We start from the raw sequence: 20,940 nt of genomic DNA on the forward strand, positions 1-20,940 counted from the left end.
ATAATGGGGTGAATTGTCATCCCTCTGGAATTTGTTTTAGTGGAGTTCTAATCTTGACAAAAGCTTCTGGATATTATAATTATATATACAGGTATAAATAATGATCTACTTATTAGTCAATAAATTAAAATAATTTTTGAACTCCCATTACAGTAATTTCACGATTATAAGGCGCACCCTTTTGACTAAAATTTCCCCCCAAAACCGGAAGTGCGCCTTATAGTCCGGTGTGCCTTATCTGATGTACAAAGTTGCGACATTTGCCACCCCGGAAGTGCGAGCCCGCCGGCATCGGGACGGCCCACGTGCGGGGAGGGCCTGCCGGCATCGGGACGTCCCCCGCGCAGGGCGGGCCTGCTGGCATCAGGGCGTCCCCGCCGACATCAGGACGGCCCCCACACAGGGCGGGCCTGCCGGCATCAGGGTGTCCCCGCCGACATCGGAACGGCCCCCACACGGGGCGGGCCTGCAGGCATCAGGGTGTCCCCCGCGCGGGGCCGGCCTGCCGGTATCAGGGCACCCCCTGTGCGGGGCGGGCCTGCCGGCATCAGGGCGTCCCTGCCGACATCGGGACGGCCCCGTGCGGGGGGGGAAAAAGCCGCCAGAATCGGATCGGCTGCCGCGCGGGAAGGGGGAAAGCTGCTGGAATCACAGCGGCCGCTCCACGGAAAGGGGGAAAGCCACCGGAATCGGAGCGGCTGCCGCGCGGGGAGGGGGCAAGCAGTTGGAATTGGGGCATCAGCGGCAAGGGGCAAGCCTGCCGGCATTGGGTCACCTGGAGGGCCAGGGAACTCCCAGAACAGCGGGGCCCTGGGGATGCTGCACGGAGCGGCGGTGGGCATAGCCCGGCCCTGCCGGGTACAGGCAGGCCCGGGAGCCAATGGCTACCGGGTTGAGGTGGGGCTTCGGCCAGCAAGCACGCAGGGGGAGCTGGGGGCGGAGCCTCGCTGCAAAAAAAAAGTGCGCCTTATAGTCCGGTGCGCCTTATCTGATCTACAAAGTTGCGAAATGTGCCGGCTCCCGGGGGGTGCGCCTTATAGTCCGGTGCGCCTTATGGTCGTGAAATTACTGTAATTCAGAAGAAATTTTTGTTAACCAGACTACCAGTATGCTTTCCTAATGTTTTCTCTTAAATTGTCATACACTCTTTACATTCTATCAAGACCATAACCTCAGACAAATGAAATAGTTTCATTTCTCTTTAGGAAAGTATCAATATTGTAAGATCCTCTCTATAGCACTGATTATAAGTGTAATTATTGACGTAATGATTTATACCTTTGATGCCCTTCCCCAGAAAGTACTAAGAAGTATTTCACAGACAAATACACTTTTGAGAAGTATTAAATATATATCCTAAGAGTAATGTGTACCAGAATAACATGTGTACTAGTTTGGACAATTGTATAATACACATCTTCTCTTAGGCTTTCCAAAAATTCCTTGTTATGCCACAACTGAGAAGAAAGTGGGAACCGAGGAGTTTTATAACTGATTTGCTTCATGTTCTATTTTTTATATGTTTTAATATATTCCAGTTACTCTACAGATGTTGTACAAACTAAAAACATCAAAGGTCTTTGAAAAACAGAAAGTGGGAGAAGGAAAAGCAACAGCTGAGATTGTGGAAGAAGATCCTTTTGCTGTTCAGATGATGTACTGGTGTCCTGAAAGCCGAATTTTCTGTGTGGCAGGAGTTTCTGCATATGTGATTATTTACAGGTTCAGCAAACATGAAGTAAATACTGAAATTGCAGTAAGTACTCATTTCACTCTCTTATAAGAGAATATAATTTGTAAATCAAATTGCCTTGCTTAATGTGTGCTTATATAAAAATAGCAAACAGTATAAATACATGTTTAGGGACATTAAATTTTAAACCTTTCCAGGGTAATCTTGATTCTACTTCAGTTACTGACAAAAGTCTGAGGGCTTGGGAACCTACTCCCCACTTCCTTTTTGCTATAGTAGTAACACACAGTGAAGCTTTCAGACATGGTTAGCTTTGAAGACTTTATGATACAGGAATCTCTGTTGCATTTACCTGGTCTAAAATTACTGTTTGCTGCATGTTTTTATCAGTTAATGTGCATTGTGTACATGCACAATACTCTTTTTAACTCAAGTATTTAATCTCTTTCATTTGTATTCATAAGGAGGCTGAAAATTATCAATGAGTTTAACAAAACAAAAAGAGTTTCTCTTTTTCTGGCTTATGCTGATGTTATTTCCATAAAGATGGAAACTATATGAAATGCTAGATTATTTGTCACCTTCTCTGATTATAGTTATTTTCCTTTTCTCACTATTTTAATGCACTTTAGAAAGTTCTACTGTGGCAAAAACCTGTGTTATTTTTGGCCTGTAGCCATGTGTCATTCTGTATGGATGTTCATTACCAGTAGTTCTTCTGTTGTTTTTTACACTTTTGTCCCCGCACCGGGCAATAGTTAAACTGCCTGAATGTATCATTTCAGGAAAGGTTTAAAAAATGATACACAGTAATTTCACATAACTGACCAGCTCATTCATAATGCTGCTAAAATTACTCAATTTCAGTATTCTTACATTGTTCCACAGCAAGTGAACCTTATCTTTTATTATCTATAATTTAATGTCTTTTTTCCCTGTCCTTCACTTTTCTGGCTGAATTGCATCATTACTGGTATTCTCCAAAGTGTTATAATATGTGCAATTTACCAGTTTCTCAGATTTCATCAGTAATTAATAAGCATTTTTCTCTGAATATTAAATTATGCAATCTTGACCACAGAATTTCCCTGGGTTTTGTGCATCTCTGTAACAGGCCTTCTCTTTTGTTTCTGCATTTTTGCTGCTTGCATTCAAGTCTTCGCTCTAAATGATGGGAGTGTTTTTTAATCAAAAGTGTGGAATTCTTTGTTGGAATCTGTCTTTAGGCTGTGTGATTTTGTCTATATTGAGACTCAGCTGGCCAGTCTCAGGATTTCTTTGCTGCTTGAGATATAAAGCACTTTGTGTCCTTCCTTCCTTATCAGCCAAACTGAATTTACCTTCAGTTCAATCTACAAGTGCCAGCATTATAAGGCCCCCACATTTGTTTGACTACCCTGATGTCAGTGTTGCAATGTTTTTACTGGGATAAATGGGAAGTGTAGGGGCTACTCAAGTGTTGCTCCGTGTAGCAGGGAAGTCTGCACCTGAATATGCCTTAGGGGCATAGGCTATGCCTGGAATTTTCTCAACAGAAGTATTAGTTGCCGTCATTTCATATCAGATTCTGGAGGCAAGGAGTATGCATGAAATGAATTCTGCTTAATATCCAACCTTGGAGTCATAGTCATGGAATTATATAAAAAGCATCTGCTGCTTTTTGTTTTCTTATCTGAATCCACTCCATCCTGTCTCAAAATCATCTATTAAAAAAACAAGATCACTTTCTCAGTGAGCTATCTTTCCTCAGTGAAGCTCCTCTTCAAAGCTCTTAAGAGGAAACATAGGAAAAAAGTTTACACTCATTTGATTGTGAAAGGGGAATCAATAAGCTGAGTAATGAGATCCCCCAAAAAAATCTTTATGTCAAAATAAATCAGTTCACCATTTCTATAACCCTCCTAAGGTCCAGTCAAAGCAGGGAAAAAAACTTAAGTAAAATTCACAATCATGTTTTTAGCCAGAATTTTTCCTTCTCTCTTCAAATGCACAACAGCTAGAACTTAACAAAATTAATTTTAGTAGTAAAAGGAATACACAGAGAAAAACCTTCAAAGAAGAGTGATACTCGCCTAACTGGTAAGCAGAAGAACATACTCTTCAACAGTTACTCCAGTCCTGCATAAAGATTAAACAGCATTATAAGTTGTTTCAGGCAGCTGCAATTACTTCCAGGTAAGATTTTCCTGAACTCAGTATTTCACTCATTAGCCTTTGAAGGCAAATGTTGTCTCTAGGTTTCTTTAACTGATTCAGGCACAAAATGTCCATGGATTTTGGAAGAAGAAAACAAAAATGAAATTTTGAGAAAAGACTCTCACTTCTGGTTGAACAGAATCACTTCTTTCTGAAATCGTGTGTTTCAGCACAATGGTTGAGAAACAGGTGATCCTTCAGTACTGTTCACCTTTATCTCCCAATTCTCATGAAATTTAGTCAATTTGTTAATCTTCATTCTGGTAAACACGATGTCTCAGTAAAAGATCACTAAGATTGAACTTGCAGTGTCTACCTCTGCAATTGCTTCTATTCCTTTCAAGGCAGCAGCACTGAAATTACTGTTCAACTAGTAATCCCCAGACCTTGTCTCTTTGAGGGCCGTACCTTGGACTCTTTTCAAAATGAGGATTTCCTTGGACTACTCATGAGGTAGAAAGAATTCCTCAGTATTTACTTACTTAGATTTGAATGTCCTGTCCAGTTCCTCCCTCGAATCCTTCAGTTAATATTTCCTGAATTAGTGGAGAGAATTGTAGGGTGTTTTTTTTTTCTTTTCTAGAGAGGCCACAAGGAAAGCAAAAGATAACTGGTCTGAGTTTTTCTTTCTAGAATCTACCAAACTCATGTATATTCTAAGGAACACAGAGCTGTCTGTGCTTTAATGTCTGATTTCCTGGCCCCCAGAGATGGACAAATGAAGCTAATGTAACAATACTATTCACATTGTCATGTTTATCCATCCTGGCTAAAACTTCTCTGGTAGAGACACTTGTACAAGTAATCTGGAGGCAGAGTTGGTGATCCTTCTAGTTCCTATCTGATGTTGCTTTTACTCTGTTTAAATAACAAATGATAGTATTCTTTGCCTGTAAATTATAATGATAAATGGGAGTTATTGAAAAAAATGGGCATACTGATACTTACTTGAAAGTAACAGAACTTTCAGCAGCTTTCCTTATGAAATGATAACTTAGCTTTTTATTTATTTAAGTCATTAGAGGTACGACTTCAATGCGAAGTAGAAGACATCATTACTCCTGAACCAGAAACAAATCCTCCATTTCCAGATTCTTCCTCCCAGCTTCCTTCTTTAAAGAGCCTTTCAGGCAGTACCAACACTGTAGCCTGTGAAGGAATGATGAAGGACAGTATCCCATGTCTTAAGTAAGTCCGTGCCATTGTTCACAGATATAGATCTTTCTATAAAGCATTCTTATCTGTTAGTCAATCCATCAAATCCCAAGAAAAATAGATTAATTGTATGTATGTGATGCAAACTGAGAATAAACCAGAATATGGAACAAACAAAGTAATTAAGGCAAAATAATCAACAAGGGATTATAAAAAGATAGAAGTAATTGTGAAGAATATACACTGTTACAGTAAAGGTTTGACTGTCATTTTCCAGTGTGATCTAGGAGTAAATCTTCAAGGAATTTCTGAGGACAGTTAATGAAGAAATTTCCATAAAAGCTGGCATGTGCAAAGCTTTCTTTCCTTGATACACCACTTTTATATTGATACTACTTTATATTTGATATATCACTTTTTTTTTTTTTTAATGGAAGAACTGCATGCATTTTATGCTGTGTAAGACATGGAAACTGTGTTCATACTTATGAAGCACTCTTTAAAATATACAGCTATGAAACATTCGCACTGTGTGGAAGTGTATATTTGTTTAATCTTTAGAAAGAAGCAAATTGTTTTCTGTTAGAATACATTGTCACTGATTTGGAGTAGATTAATATGTTCTTATTAATAAGGCAGATAATTATGGATTTGAATACTTTAAAACAAGAATTCTGAACAGAACTAAAAAACCTGTAATTTTCCTTCAATTAGATTGCATTGCTGACAACAATTGCTCTCATTTTGGTGAATTCATTATTATTAAATCTTTTAAATGCCTCAATTATTTCAAAAGCAGTTAAAATGAACATTTCCGGATTTTGCAAATACTTTGTACTGCTTGGCTTCTTAAAATGGCATGAGCATTTAAAAGCAATATTGTGATATTGTCCTTGTAAAATTAACAGTATATTTTGGCATTCCGTTCGTTTGTCCAATTCATTCACTCAGGCAGTAGAACTCCTCAGTTTAAACATTAATTTGAACTGTGAAAATCAACAGAAGAGACAGAGATCAGTATTTAAAAAATCCAAATGTGAAATCTATTTATGACATTGATATTAGGAAGAATGGAGTAATTTCATCATTTCACTAAGAATTTTGCTTAAGAGAATCTTACTTGATTTTGTCTGGGAAAGAGAGGAATTGTTGATATTGGAGGCAGAAAAGTTGTAATGAACACAAAGACATTCTGCTTGTTAGCATTTAGAAGTTTTCTTAACTCGAATAGTATCACATTGAGCTGACCAATAGATTTTTGTCAAATTTTAAACAAGATAACAGTAATCTTATTTTGTCTGAGAAGTGATTTTTCAAAGTCAGAATAATTACACCACTAGAACTGCTGGCACACTCCTACATTTAGATAAAAGTATACTTATGCATGCTATTGTCCTTCTCAGGAAAGACATATACAAATTTCCACACTTGCTCCCCAAACCTTAGCTGGGTCCATAGGCCTTGTCTGTCTAAAAACTTCTAACCTAAGCAGAATTATGGTGGTAAAATGAAAGTAGCGCTGAAAATACAATTTAAAAAAGCGGTAAAGACCAGAGTGATGCTGTTGACTTTATATGCAAGTCATTCAAATGGGCAACAGGACAGAATCTAAAATAGAGCAATATTAATGTAAAACTGCAGCCACCTGCACATGGAGGGTAAGTGCACAGTTTGAACTAGACACATAAAATTTGACATGCATACATAACTGGCTTCATTATGTTGATTTTCATATCTGCTTCTCAACATTGTTACAGCAAATGAATGGTACTCCACAGTGCATCATATTTTCTAGCCAGAAGTCAGAGTGATGGAATGTGTTTGTGTCTGTGAATACCTACCAGAAAGAAAGTAATTGTAGGGACTGAAGTAATGTGAACTCGGCACTTTTCTGAAATCAGAAGCAACTGTTATCGAGAGAGGCATGCAGCAATTTGGAATAAATATTATTCTTACTTCTTTCAGAAGATTTTGCAGTGAAATAGGCGGCTGTAATAATCTAAGAACCCAATGGACTTGTGATTATGCAGATAAATACTTTTGATGTAAATGCTGTTATCATAAAACTGTACCCAGAATGTCAGTCTTTGTTCCCAGACTTCTAGTATCATCCCAAAATTAGGTCAATCAAGGGTTTTGACAGTAACTTCAAATAACTCCAAAGAGATAAAAGTATTGTGAATATTTTGTGAAAAAACTTTTCAACAGTGAAATTCAGTGTAGCATAACAAGAACATGTCAAGGAAACCACTCAAATGTCTACATTCCTTCTACTCATGCTCCTGCAGTCTGTATAGTTTTTTTTTTTATTATAAGCACTTCAAATAAAAAGCCATCCAAAACAAGTTGCAGAAGTGAATATCTGCATTACTATTCAAGCAGGATGGTTAGGGACACAAAGCAAATAACTCAAAGATTCTAAAGCAGGGAGATGTCACAAAAACATGAGAATGACAACCTTAATCACGAAATCTGAAATTACAGTAATTGCAGGATTACAAGCCACACCTGATTATAAGCCGCAGGTCCAGGTGTCGGCAACATTTCGTTCCTTGTCCATATATAAGCTGCACCAGATTATTAGCCGCACTTCCGTTCGCAGTGAGGATCCACATGCAACTTTCACAAAGTTGCCAATTAGTAACAGAGTAGTGGGATCACGGGGTTTAGTGGCTCAGCCCTGCTCCGGGCAGCCACCAAGGAATGGCCCCGGCCCCGCTTGCCGCTGCCACCTGGAGGCAGGGGAGCAGCGTGCCCGCCAGTGCCACCAGGAAGAGGAAGAGGGGCGTGCCCAGCCAGTGCTGCCAGGAAGAGGGAGAGGGGTGTCCCTGGCCACTGCCACCGGGAAGCGAGCAAGGGGCTTGCCCGGCCAGTGCCGCCGCCGCGTCCCCCGGGGCCGGGCAGCGCTGCTGCTGCACCGCCACTGCCCCACTGCCCAGGGCCGGGCGGGCTCCACCTCAACTCAGGGCTGCTGCTGGCTCAGACTTTCGGGTTGGGAAATTTCCAAAATTTGTTCATATATAAGCCGCTCCTGAATGTAAGCTGCACTTCTGGTTTGGGAGCAAAATTTTAGTCAAAATGGTGTGGCTTATAATCGTGAAATTACTATATTTCACTCCATTTTTATAGTCTTTCACCACCTATAGATATTTTGTGCTTAGGGAAAATCTCTGTGAAATAATATCCATTTTCATCAAAGCAGATCCTCAAATTTGCACTGAAAAATAATTCGAGGGAAAGGTGTATGCTTTTTTCTCCTCAGGTGACAGCAATGCAAAAGAAAATTTAGAAGGTACTTCAAGTTCTTTAATTTTTTCAACATGCCATTAAAAACACATTGGAAAATAATGCCACATTAAAAAACATGTTTTAGAAGATCAGAATTAATTCTGCAGCCATTGTCAGTCTCAAGGTAGCTTATTTAGAAGAATAAAAGTGTAAATGCATTTCTTTGACAGATGCTTGTTGGAGCAGCGTGCTTCCCTTTTGTGTTCTCCCACATCATCAGTTATCCATTAGAAAATATGGATAGAAAGCTCAACTGAAAGGGCATGTGACTAAGTCCTGTTTCTTGGATTTCATTTACCTGTTCTATATGTTTATAACATTTTTAAGGGTAGGAGCTGAAAGCTGAAAATGGGGTATAAGATGGAAAGACCACCACTATTATGCCTCTTAAAGGCTTATCTGCAGACGTTAGAAGTTGAAGGGCTCCGTCACAAAGATACTCTGACGGACTATTTGAAAAAATATTCAGCTTCTGCTTGCTGTGAAGTCTCCTTGAAAATAATGCATCTTTACTGTATACAACTCTTGTCTGTAGTTTCAGTTTATTCTGGTCTCAAAGGACCCCTCTCCCTTAGCAGTTTGAGTTCACAGATGTTCACACCTTTGTTCTCAGCACAAATACTCCTGGGTAATCCAGGGCTTGCTTCATTGAGGTTATGAATAGCATCACTTCATTAATGCTTGTGGATACGTATCATATGAACAATGAAATGGACAAAGCTGTAGTGCCAGCAGAACAGGTCAGAAATTGCAGAACTCTGAGCAGAGGTTTGCTGTTGATAGAAAACAACAATACAAAGCTATTGCCAATTGTAGTGGGTTGAGCACTTGTTGAACTGCAGTGTCATGTCTATCACGTCTATGACAATATCAAGCCAAGTGCCTGATTACAAATACACATTTGAGGTCTGAAGAGTGCTACAGGGAAAAGAAGTAGAACAGTGAGAGTGCCAAACCGCTGTTAAGGAAATGCATTTAGAGGATAGATGAGGAATGGCTTTCTCATAAAGTAGACTGCCCTATTTTATGCCTGTGGGCAAATGGGTGCGATACAAGCACTTTCACCAGTAACAGGTACAGTAAAAATGCACTGAGTAGTAGGTTTTACCTGTAAATTACTACTACAGTGTGAATGTACTAAGGACTAACATGAATACCTAAGAGTAATGCTATTATTGTACAGTGTTTTCTTTCAGCATATCCCACATTGTTGTACCACTCAAAAAAGCACATGAAGTAATCATACAGAGATCAGCTCTTACACTTCCCCTTAAAATGTACAGTAAATTCATGAATACAAGCCGCACTGAGTATAAGCCGCATCTCTGGGTGTTGGGAAATATTTCGTTCTTTGTCCATAAATAAACCGCACCTGAATATAAGCCACTCTGTCGTTCGCAGCGAGGACCCGCGTGCAACAAAGTTGCCAAATACTAACAGAACTGCGGCATGGCAGGGGGTTTACTGGCTCAACTAAGGCTGTGCAGGCTCGGCCCGCTAGGGGCTGCTGACGGGGCCAGGTGGCCCAGCTCGGTGGTGCCGCTCAGGGCTGGCCGCCGCCTCTTGGTTCGCTCGCCCCAGCCCCGCTCCCGCCACGGCGGTGGAGGGCGGGGGCAGAGGCCCCCCCACCCCCGAGCCGCGGCGATGGCGGCGCGGGGTCCCCCACTCCTCCCCGAGCCGCAGCAATGGCGGCGTGGGGCCCCCCCGTCTCTCCCCCGGGCTGCGGCAGAGGAGGGAAGGAAAGAACTCCTCTCTCCTCGCCCCCTGTGCTGCCTGCACGGAGCCAGGGCAACAGAGTAACACTTTGTAACAATCGTGAAACGCCGGCTTTTACTGGCAGGTGCTTGGCTCGGCACTCTGTCTGGCACGTCTGGGGTTGTAAATGTCAGAAAATTATTCACATATTAGCCACCCCCGACTATTAGCCGCACTTCCGGGTTTCCACCAAAATTTTTGTCTAATTGCTGTGGCTTGTATTCGTGAAATTACTGTACACGTTCACTACCTGCTTTGCAAGTCACTGAACTTGCCATAACACAGTAGGAACATATATGCTAATAGTTATATCAGATTTGGTGTAGGAACCACTCATTCACATATTAGGTGATTACACTCCTAGAAATAAAACAGGATTTCTTTGCACTACATGGACAAATAGATTTATCAAGTCCATAAGTTTTTAATATGCTCTGGTGAGGACCGCTACAGAAGGGTGGATCTTCTCATTTTCTCTTGCCTCCTTGCACTTTTCTGTCATGCTTTCTTCAGGAAAAAAAAAGTTCCAAATACACAGAAATGTCCTTTTTCGAAGTCTCAAAAGAAAGTTGATGGCAGTGGTAATAAAGAGGCGGGGTCTCCAACTTGATGCAAGCATGAAGCCATTTATTGATACACACAGCAGAGTTTATATACCTTTTCAGCTATAACTAAAAGTAGCACACCAGTAGTATTTGTGTAACTAGGTTATATTGCTTAGTTGTTACTAGGTAACATTGCTTAATCAATGGCTCATTCCAAGCAAACCAGATATGTATGGTATTCACATGATTCCCCACAAAACAGCATACTAAGTACCTTGTACCAAGCACTCTCTTATCTCTTACATTCCTTCTTCAGAATCCTGCTTACTCTTGCCAAGGCTTGCAGCCTACTGTGGCTAACACATCCATGTCAGTTGTGACAAGCTGAGCAGGGCTCACAGTTTTCTCTCTAGCTGTATTCCCACAAAAAAGTATTTTAGGTTTTCTGTTCAAGTTGACAGTTCGTAATGATGCAAAGCAGATGTTTTTCATAGCCCCATGTTTGTTTGTTTGTTCTTATTTTGTACCCCTTCTTCTTAGTGTTAAGGCTCGACCTGTGCGGATGCCTCCTGGCTACCAGGCAGATCTCATTATCCAGTTGGTGTGGGTAGATGGTGAGCCTCCACAACAGATTACCAGTCTTGCTGTAAACTCTGCTTATGGACTGTAAGTAACTCAGAATTAAGGTTGCATTTGTTTATTTATTTGGTTGGTTTTTTGTTTATTTTATTGCACTAAATCATGTTGTCCAGCTTTACTTTAAAATTACGCACAATTAAGGTCAAAGCAAAGTATTGAAAAGATGCCAGCAACAGATTCTTGGGGAAAAATTATTTGAGCTGACAGAGATAGCAATATGGGATGCTAAACTGCCATTCTTGCCAATATTTTTACTAATGCTATTTAAAAGAGTGAATCTTTTCACAAAATTCTTTCCATCCTTTCCAATAAGATTTAACTGCATTTTAAATTTGAAATTTTCAAAGTTATTTTGGAAGGTTCACCAAGGTGAAATGCATGTAATGGAAAATGGTGAAGTGATTAACTATTAATTGTCATTTGTCATTACATCATATCTTAGCTGGAAATTGTCTTCTGAGAGAAGCATTTTTGTGTTGTGCTAATGTCTGTTTGCACAAGAATTGGTGACCTGAAATTGAGCATTGAATAAGGAATGATTAAATGCTGTATTATGGATGGCAATGCACATGAGTGTGTGTAATTTTTTCTTCAGGTTCAGTTTATTGGCAAATTTTTAATTTTTTCTCTTACTGAGAGTCACCTTGATGCATTAGAACACCTGCAGGTGTTATTCTAATAAAACTATTGGCTGTAATGGGTGTTAGGTGTTGACTCCTGCTGATTTTCACTAAGTCACTGTACTCTTTCCAGACACTTTGGCAGTTTAATGCAGAATTTTTACATTTCTGAAAAAATATTGTCTTCTGGGGGCTGTTTATCCAAGTCTTTAGACTGAATTTGTAGATCGTTTCCTATTAATGAATTTTAGGAGTTTATTTTCTTTACTGTACCTTGCTGCATTTGTCGCTTGTGCAAATTGTTAGGTTTTGCCTAATTTGCTCCCTTGCAGGTCTCAGACCTCAGGGCAGCATCTGAATAATTACACCATTCTCTCATTTCTAAACTATTCTGATAGGTTGTAGTTCTCCTGATGGTCACAGTGGTTTCCTAAATCACTGACTTGATTCAATCAAGTGCTTTAAATTGTTTCATTTGCTAGGAGCAATAATAGTTTACAGGACAGTCTCCTTTAAAACACCATAAGCTAAGTACAAGAGTCTTTCAGAAATGAATGCATGTATGAATAAATTAGGCTGTTAACCTAAATTTAACTTTCCTACAAAATCTACCCAAGAAAAGTCTTTTTCCTTACATTTTTTTTTCTGCAGGCTCCCTTCTCTCTTCCTTTCTCCTTTCTCTGTTAACTTTTTCCTCAGGCCTATGATAAGGCACAGTCCTTTCTTTCCTCTTAAATTTTGTTTACTGTTTTAATTGTTGCCTGTTATCTAGCTTCACAATGTGGAAAAACTTATTCCACTTCAGCATAAAGCCTGAGAACATGTAATTTTTGCCATGCTAATTGTAGTTATTTGGGTCACCTTTTGCCTTATTTTTCTTCCTATACTAATCAGTTTAACTAGGGTGAAGACATAAAATGTGTTCCAGAGAGTCTGTTTCCAGTATTCTTTTAATTACTGTGGTTTCTGTAACTGTTTTACTGCAGCCATGAAATGGGAATAAAGTGAGATGTAAAAAAAACCTTTATTCACAGCAAAGATGAAAGACTGCAGACACTGCAAAATTTTATTTCATGTATTTGGTTTACTTTTAACCGTACCAAGCCACAAATTAAAAGTATTATCACCTGTTTTATTGATGTTAAAATTAATAATCAAAAACTACTTCATGTTACGAAAGTAGAAAATAAAATTTTACAAAATGCTTCAATTACAACTGAATAACTAGGTTAACCTTGAGGGACAAGATTAAATAAAAATAATAAATTTTGAAGTAAGTTCTAGTCACTGAAAATTTATTACCAGCTCATGGGGTAACAATTTTCAGCTAATCTGCACATTAATTGTCAAGAAATGTCTGATGAGGGTTTTATGCCATTTCTGTAAAAGATACCAAGAGAATAGAACATAACCTAGCAATTAATTCTGTTCATTGCTCAAAACTGAGAAATTAATTTTGTATTTGATTTCGTAAGGTCTTGGTTGTTAGCAATTTATCTTCAGCCTTGTTAATTGCAATGGCTATCTAAATTTTTTAACCTATCCTCAGATGTGTTATTAATGAGCAATTTCAGATTCTATTTTAAACTAATTTGTTTGGGTATAAGAAATATGAGATCCATGCTTGTGTGTGAAATCAGAGGAGTTTAGAAAAATACAGACCAGGAAATGATACATTTTGTTAAATTGCTGATCTGGGGTGTGAATGATCACTAGCTCTTCTTGAGACTTGTGTTTTCCAAAATTAATTAATTTCATGTTAATAATTTTCAAAGCCCAAATGGCTATGTTTTTTTCCCTAAAGTATTAATAGATGAGATTGACACTTGCCATTTTTATTCCTTGTTTTTTTTTCTCCACCCAGAATGCAAGGACTTATGAACACATACAATCAACGCTCTCTTAGTCTAAAACCATCACCCCCAATCACATGAGCCTGTTTCTCAAGCTCGAACAGGTCCTTCTGGGTGACACTTGTCCCTCAGACAAATCTCCGCTTGGTGTTGTCTGCAAATTTACTGAAAGTGCCCTCAATTCTATTTTCAGGATCACTGGTAAAGACATTAAACTGTACTGGTCCCAGTATGGGCCCCTGAGAGACACCAATCAGGAAAAGAAGGTCAATGGGAAAAAATCAGTGCATCCATAGTATTTCCATAGATTCTGTACTGCAGTCAGTGTTGCCACTAGGGTGATAAACACAGTGTAGTAACAACCAGTAGAATTGAGGCCACTATTTCAGATGGTGCCTTAATTTGCTAGTTTGACAATTATAGAAAAATTATTCCATTTTTCTTTACATACTACTTTTTTATTTGCTATATAGAACCCTCCTTTTTTATAATAGAAACAGTGTAAGAAAAGGTAGGACAGAAGAAAATTTTCTAGCTACCTTGCTTACCTTCCACCTCATTACTTTTCTTCTACACTGTTGTTTTTCCACACACAAATTCCTTTCAGATATTTTGGAGACACATTAAGAAGAGTCAGGTGGGGTGAGTGTGCAGCTCACTTTTAGTGTGAAGTAAGTGCTTAAATATTTTGCAGTGTTTTGAAATAATCACTTTTGACATAAAATGACATAAAATGAGTTATTCTGAATACAATTGAACATGATTTGGGTTTTTGAGTTTCTTTTTGGCTGCACCTGCAATCCTTTCTGTCTGGAATTTAAAATTGCAGTCTGATACAGAAGGATCTTGCCCATAAATCAAGCCACCATCAAAATGCATTTGCAGAAGCATTTCAGAGGCATAGAAACTGTTTTAACAGGAATCTCTGCTGTATATAAGCTGACAGAGTTGGAAGGAAATTTTATAAATGCCGTTCAGATTTGGGTATTTCCACAATATAGCCTAATATATTTAATTTGTCATTTACATTTAGCTTTAAAATATTTTTTTAACATGTATTCGTATTTAATTTATATTTGTATTTTATATAAATGCATGGCCACTATTTAAGATCTACATCCTGAATTTTAGGCTTAATTGATATCACTGTTTTTAGAATTATATTGTTCGGTGAAGCAATGTTTAGACATTACTGCAATGTGTTTGATACAGAAAGTTGGTAGAAGTTGTAAGTCTGCTACCTGGAAAGTTAATTCAGAAAATAATTTTTGAAATTCAGGATTACAAATTTGTAAGAAATGCGAACTTGAGTAGTTCCTGAAGAAAAAGTTTGTGCAATGTTCATAACAATAATTATTCTTACTTTCAGAGTTTAATTACGTATTACTAACACTTTTGAGGGTCATTTCTCTTTGCAGAGTGGCTTTTGGGAACTGCAATGGTTTGGCCATTGTGGATTTCATGCAGAAGACAGTCCTGCTAAGCATGGGCACCCTCGACCTCTATGGATCCAGTGATCCATACCAGCGCCAGCCCCGCTCACCTCGCAAGAGCAGGCAGTTTGCTGCAGGTAGGAAATAAATCATTTTGGTTATGAGCTTGGTATGTTTCTTTGGGTTTTTTGCCTGTGGCTTTTTCTAGTGCTTTTTGAATGCATGACTTTGCCAGCCAGTGGAGTTTCTATAACTTGGCAAAAGAAACTTGACATGCTCTAGGTGCGGGCACTTTCTCAGAAATGAGGTGTTTTATGAGGTTTTTTTCCTTTTGGGATGGAGGTCAGCAAGAAATTTCCTTAGCTGAGTCTGCAAAAAATCATAATGAGCAAAGCAATAAATTGTTTATCCAGCAGCTACTTGAAGTGTGGTTTGTATGCTATTTTCTTTCTGGTTTCAACAAGTTCATACCAGTAAATAAGACTTCAGTGCAAGCTTAAATGTACCTTCTGCCAGGTACTATCCATTTGAATAATCAGCTGTGTTTAGAGACATGTAACACCTGGGAGGCATGTTATGTAGGTAACAAAAGGAGCACAAATTAAGCACTTCATTAGTGAACTGAAGTTCTTAATATAAAGCTACAACATCCTTCTTAAAATTTTATACTGAGAGGATCACAGTAACTCATAACTGTTATTATGCATTGTGTATTAGAAATATTAATACTTCAATAGAGTTAAATTTTATCATACTTTATTGGTTATTTATCAATATTTACTTGTATAAACATTTACTTGTATGATGAAAAAGTCATATAATCGGTTTCAAATCTTTCCACTTCACATATTCCATAGCAACATGCAAGAGTCAGACGCAATTATGAAATGTGTTTTGCATAGCTGTGAAGTTTTAGAATTAAATTTTAAATACCTTTGAAAATGTGGAGTTTTAAATCTAACCCTAAAATTATAAAAGCAACAGGTTATAGTGGGTTTATGCCATCAACATTTTCATCAGCAGACCCTGCACTGAATCATCAAATTCTACTTCTCCATAGAATAATGGGAAATATTTTTTTAATTGGGTATGTGTTTACACTCCAAACATAAAGTAAAATCTAGAGGAAAATTTATAGAATAGAATACAAGTCTTCAGGCCTACTTCTGCTCCTGAAAGACCATTTATCTCACTTTCTATGCATTTAATCATGGCAAGCTTAGTTTCCATCTGTGCTGAGTGTTAAATATGTAAATGTGGCACAGCTGAGAAGAGATGAGCAGCTTCAAGTTACCTTCAGATTCTCTCTGGTATCAGCCAGCCTCAGAGCAGCTCCCTAAGAAATGTGAGCAGCTAGCCGCAAACAACATCTTGCTGAACGCCGTACAAAAGGTGGAGGATTGCTTATGTAGAGAAGCTGTTATCAGCACTGTATCACAGCAGGTTTTGCTCTGTCAGTGGCAGTCTGGGCCAATCCTTTAAGACATCATTCCAGCTATCTAGTACTGCCAAAATGGAGTCCGCTGGGGATAAATGACCACTAAGAAGGATTGCAACTTCTAGATTGCTCATAGAAACTATGCATCTAAAAAAAACCTCAGCTGCTTTCTCACCATCCATCCCACGTCCTTTACTTTTTTGATTATTGTTCTTGTTATGTCTCCCAACTGGAAGGTAAGCATCTGCTGAAATTTCTTCACCTTGGCTGTTCTAGATGCTGGTTATGATATCACTTCCTTTCACTTTAGACTGTTTTTTCTCTCTTTCCTCTGCCTGCTGCTGATGCTGGTGTACTGGCATGTTCCAAAGACAACTTTTGCATGCGTGGCCTGTCTAACTTTTATCCAGATTTAACGAAACGGATCCGTACTTCCTATCAGAGTAAGTTCTTTAAAGGTTAGGCAAAAAGTTTATCATGATTGGACTATGCCTGAATGAACTCCATATGTTTGTGCTTTGTAATGTGTTTTTTAAAGCACATTCAGCATGCATGCAAACTTATTACAATTTGTGATGTCAACCATGCTTATTTTTGACAATTGCCTTTAAAATACACAAATTCTTTTCTTTAAAAAGAAAGTCAAAGAGAAAACCTCAGTTTTATACGGGACAGACTGGGCCTTAGAAATTTTTTTTCAACAATGTTACAGTTTTGGTGACAGTATCTTTCTTTGGTTTTATATTTGTTTCCATGTATATTTATCAATATGAAGCATTTCTTGTTTTGCAATGGCACTATTTGTAGTTACTTATTAATTCTTTTTTCTGAAGAACAGTGTGGCTTAAAAGAGTACAGTAATTTCACGGCTATAAAGCGCACCCTTTTGACTAAAATTTTTCCCCAAACCCAGAAGTGCACCTTATAGTCCGGTGCGCCTTATCTGATGTACAAAGTTGCGGCATTTACCACCCTGGAAGTGAGAGCCACAAGGGGGGTGGCGCCGCGGGAGTGCCAAGTAGCTATAGGGGGGCAGCCGCGGGTGGCCCCAGGCACTGGAGCAACACGGACAGGAAGGCAGGGGGTGGCCCCAGGCACTGGGAGCAGCACGGGCAGGGAGGTGAGGGGCGGCCCCAGGCACCAGGAGTACCGCGGGCAGGGAGGCGTTACTACTTCGTTACTTTGTTGTGCGCAGCGGCCTGAGCCGAGGGCCCACAGCTGATAGGGGCCAGCAGGGCCACGGTGCCGTGGCCAGCGGGGCCACAGCTGATAGGGGCAGGCGCAGCCAGCGGGGCTGCGGCCAGCACGGGCCAGCGGGGCCACAGCCGATAGATAGGGGCCAGCGGGGCCACAGCTGGCAGGGGCCAGTGGGGCTGTGGTGTCGAGGGCAGCGAGGCCACAGCTGATAGGGGCCGGCGCGGCCAGCAGGGCTGCGGCCAGCATGGGCCAGCGGGGCCACAACCGATAGGGACCAGCGGGGCTGCGGTGCTGTGACCAATGGGGCCACAACCGATAGGGGCCAGCGGGGCCACAGCCGATAGGGGCCGGCAGGGCCGCAGCAGCGGGGCCACAGCCAATAGGGGCCGGCGGGGCTGCGGTGCTGGGGGCAGCAGGGCCACAGCCGATAGGGGCCGGCGGGGCTGCGGTGCCGTGGCCAGCGGGGCCACAGCCGATAGGGGCCGGCGGGGCCACAGTGCCGTGACCAGCGGGGCCACAGCCGACAGGGGCTGGCGGGGCCACAGCCAGCGGGACCACAGCCAATAGGGGCCGGCGGGGCTGCGGTGCTGGGGGCAGCAGGGCCACAGCCGATAGGGGCCGGCAGGGCCGTGGTGCCGTGGCCAGCGGGGCCACAGCCGATAGGGGCCGGTGGGGCCGCAGTGCTGTGACCAGTGGGACCACAGGCAACAGGGGCCAGCGGGACCAGGGCCAGCGGGGCCACAGCTGATAGGGGCAGGAGGGGCCACGGTGCGCCAAACCGAGTGAGGGACAGGTGGCAGGGCGGCTGGGTTGCCGAGCCAAGCAAGGGATGGGCGGCAGGGCTGCCGCACTGCCGAGCCGAGCGAGGGGTGGGTGGCAGGACTACTCCGCGGAGCCGCAAGGGGGAACGGCATGGCGGCACAATGGACCCGTGAGGGGGAATGGCACGGCAGGAGCGCTGAGCCGAGCGAGGGATGGGCGGCATGGCAGCGGCGCCGAACCCAGTGAGGGACAGGTGGCACGGCAGGAGCGTCGAGCCGAGCAAGGGAACGACATGGCGGCTCCACGGAGCCACGAGGGGGAACAGCACCGCGGCAGCATGGAGCCGCAAGGGGGAGGCGGCCCTGCGGCTGCACCGAGCCGCACCAACCAGCACCGGGGGCAGGCGGGAGTGCCAGTGCCCACTGCATGGGGAGGGTGCCTGGGGCTGCCTTTGAAAGCCTACACCGATCTGTGAAAAATGTTTCTAAATTGAGCCCCTGCCAGTAAACTCCACGATCGTGGGTTTCTGTTACAAATTCGTTACTTTGTTGCACGCAGCATGGATCTTCGCAGCAAAAAAAGTGCGCCTTATAGTCCGATGCGCCTTATATGATCTACAAAGTTGCGAAGTTTCCTGACTCCCGAGGGGTGCGCCTTATAGTCCGGTGTGCCTTATGGTCATGAAATTACTGTACCCATTGAATTGGATACTGTGAAATTTGAAATTTTAATCTTGGATTGGTAAAATAATATTGGTTTAATATTTGGGTTTGGGGAACCATCCCATGTCGCTGATCTTTGATGGGAAATGTAAAGTGGGGATAAAAATACATTCATCAAGGAGGGCTGTAAAAATTCATTATTTTAATATCTTTACATTTTGAGTTGTACTGATATGAAATTTAAATATTAGTATTCATCACTGCATTCTGCAGTGAACAAAGCCCTAATTAATTTTGGAAAAATGACTGTTCAATAGATGAGCCATGCATATCTTAATTAACTGTGATGCTTATATGTAATTAGTTCTCCAGGATGCTTCTTTTTAAAGTACTTTTCACAGAACAACAGGATAGGCAATTTTATGTTAAATATTCAGTATAGGCAGCATAAAGGAGTGGCAGTTCTTTTATCATCTCTCACAAAGTTATGTGGCTATTGAAATACATTTGTACACTTGCATGACACATTCTGTTCCATTCCTGTAGGCTGATTTCTATTATTTTACTTCATAATTGTTCATAAGAGAGGTCTGTTTAGTTTAAAGACCTGTCCAGTTACAAATTCAGCAGTCCATAGAATGGTTTGGTGTATGGCATCTTTAAGTCTGTTAGTCTGATCTTGCTAATTTCAAGTCTGCAACAGAGAATGTGAGTGACAGACAGCAGCCAAATGTTTGGGGTTCCCCCCCCCCCCCCCCCCCCCCCCCCCCCGCCTCTAAAAAATTAATAAAGGGCAAAAATTACCAGTGTTTTAATTCAAAATTGCAAACATAGACCATAGAGTCTTTCATACCTGAAAATGTATTATCCTGTTTCTGTCTTCATCCCCATAGTCAGAAAAGTCTGCAAAATCTTCCTATTAATATTAGTCTCAGTTTTAGACAAGATCATTAACAGTTTAATTTCTTTACTCAAAAATAGTTTGGTTCTTGCTTTTGTCATTTGATACTAATACAGAAGTATATACAGTATGATCTGAAAAATGCACTGAGCAGTAAGATCAAGAGCAGGACTAGAATCTGTCACACATTAAAAATATATTGCAAAGTCATTCTCAATTTGTACTTTGTTATATCTCTTATCTTAGAGATAAATTTTAAGAGTGGCATTGAGAGAGGATTCTGGATTTTACTTACAAGTTTATCTTCTCTCATAAGGGATGATGATGGGAAAAGTAAATTATTTTTGGAAATTGTGCAGTCAAAGCCAATATTATTGTAACAAAAGCAGGAGCAGTCGTGATAACAGAAGCATTAGGTCTAAACTTTTAAGGGTTATATCAATGAAAATGAAAGTTAATGGGAAGGTATACAAGTAGTTGATTCAATTAAGTAATGAAGCAGGAAGATAATTTCATGTGGATCAGTATGAGAAAATAAGACTTGTAGATATTGAACCCGAAGGAGAGATTATCAATGGGCAAGATACTTAGATTTTTGTTGGTCTAATTATGAGAGTTAAAGTGTGACTTTCAAAGATGTAACCAATATTATGGATTAGAGTATCAGAGAAGACAGTGATGATGATAGCTCTGTTGGTTTAGTAAAGAAGACACTTTGGCCCAAAAGAAGTACAGTTCATCTTGGCAATGTTAAATTCATATTTAGACACTCCTGGGAAGATTTTAGAAAGACAGGATTACTA

The 20,940-nt window shown here is 40.8% G+C and overlaps 1 protein-coding gene across 6 annotated transcripts in view; it reads left to right on the plus strand.

The window, feature by feature from the left end:
* The window catches only part of STXBP5L (syntaxin binding protein 5L), a 218,184-nt gene that overhangs the window by 149,332 nt on the left and 47,912 nt on the right, over positions 1 to 20,940 (plus strand). For 3 of the 6 annotated variants that reach the window (XM_033086846.2, XM_033086882.2, XM_033086857.2), the window contains exons 15-19: positions 1,539 to 1,756; positions 4,905 to 5,077; positions 11,173 to 11,298; positions 15,163 to 15,314; positions 16,987 to 17,058. In XM_033086846.2, coding sequence (XP_032942737.1) covers positions 1,539 to 1,756; positions 4,905 to 5,077; positions 11,173 to 11,298; positions 15,163 to 15,314; positions 16,987 to 17,058 — 741 coding nt within the window. The remainder of the gene's footprint in view (positions 1 to 1,538; positions 1,757 to 4,904; positions 5,078 to 11,172; positions 11,299 to 15,162; positions 15,315 to 16,986; positions 17,059 to 20,940) is intronic. The other 3 variants (XM_033086867.2, XM_033086892.2, XM_033086877.2) reach the window with 1 other exon arrangement.

The sequence above is a fragment of the Catharus ustulatus genome, chromosome 2 (genome assembly GCF_009819885.2).
Source record: "Catharus ustulatus isolate bCatUst1 chromosome 2, bCatUst1.pri.v2, whole genome shotgun sequence".
Taxonomy (NCBI): domain Eukaryota; kingdom Metazoa; phylum Chordata; class Aves; order Passeriformes; family Turdidae; genus Catharus; species Catharus ustulatus.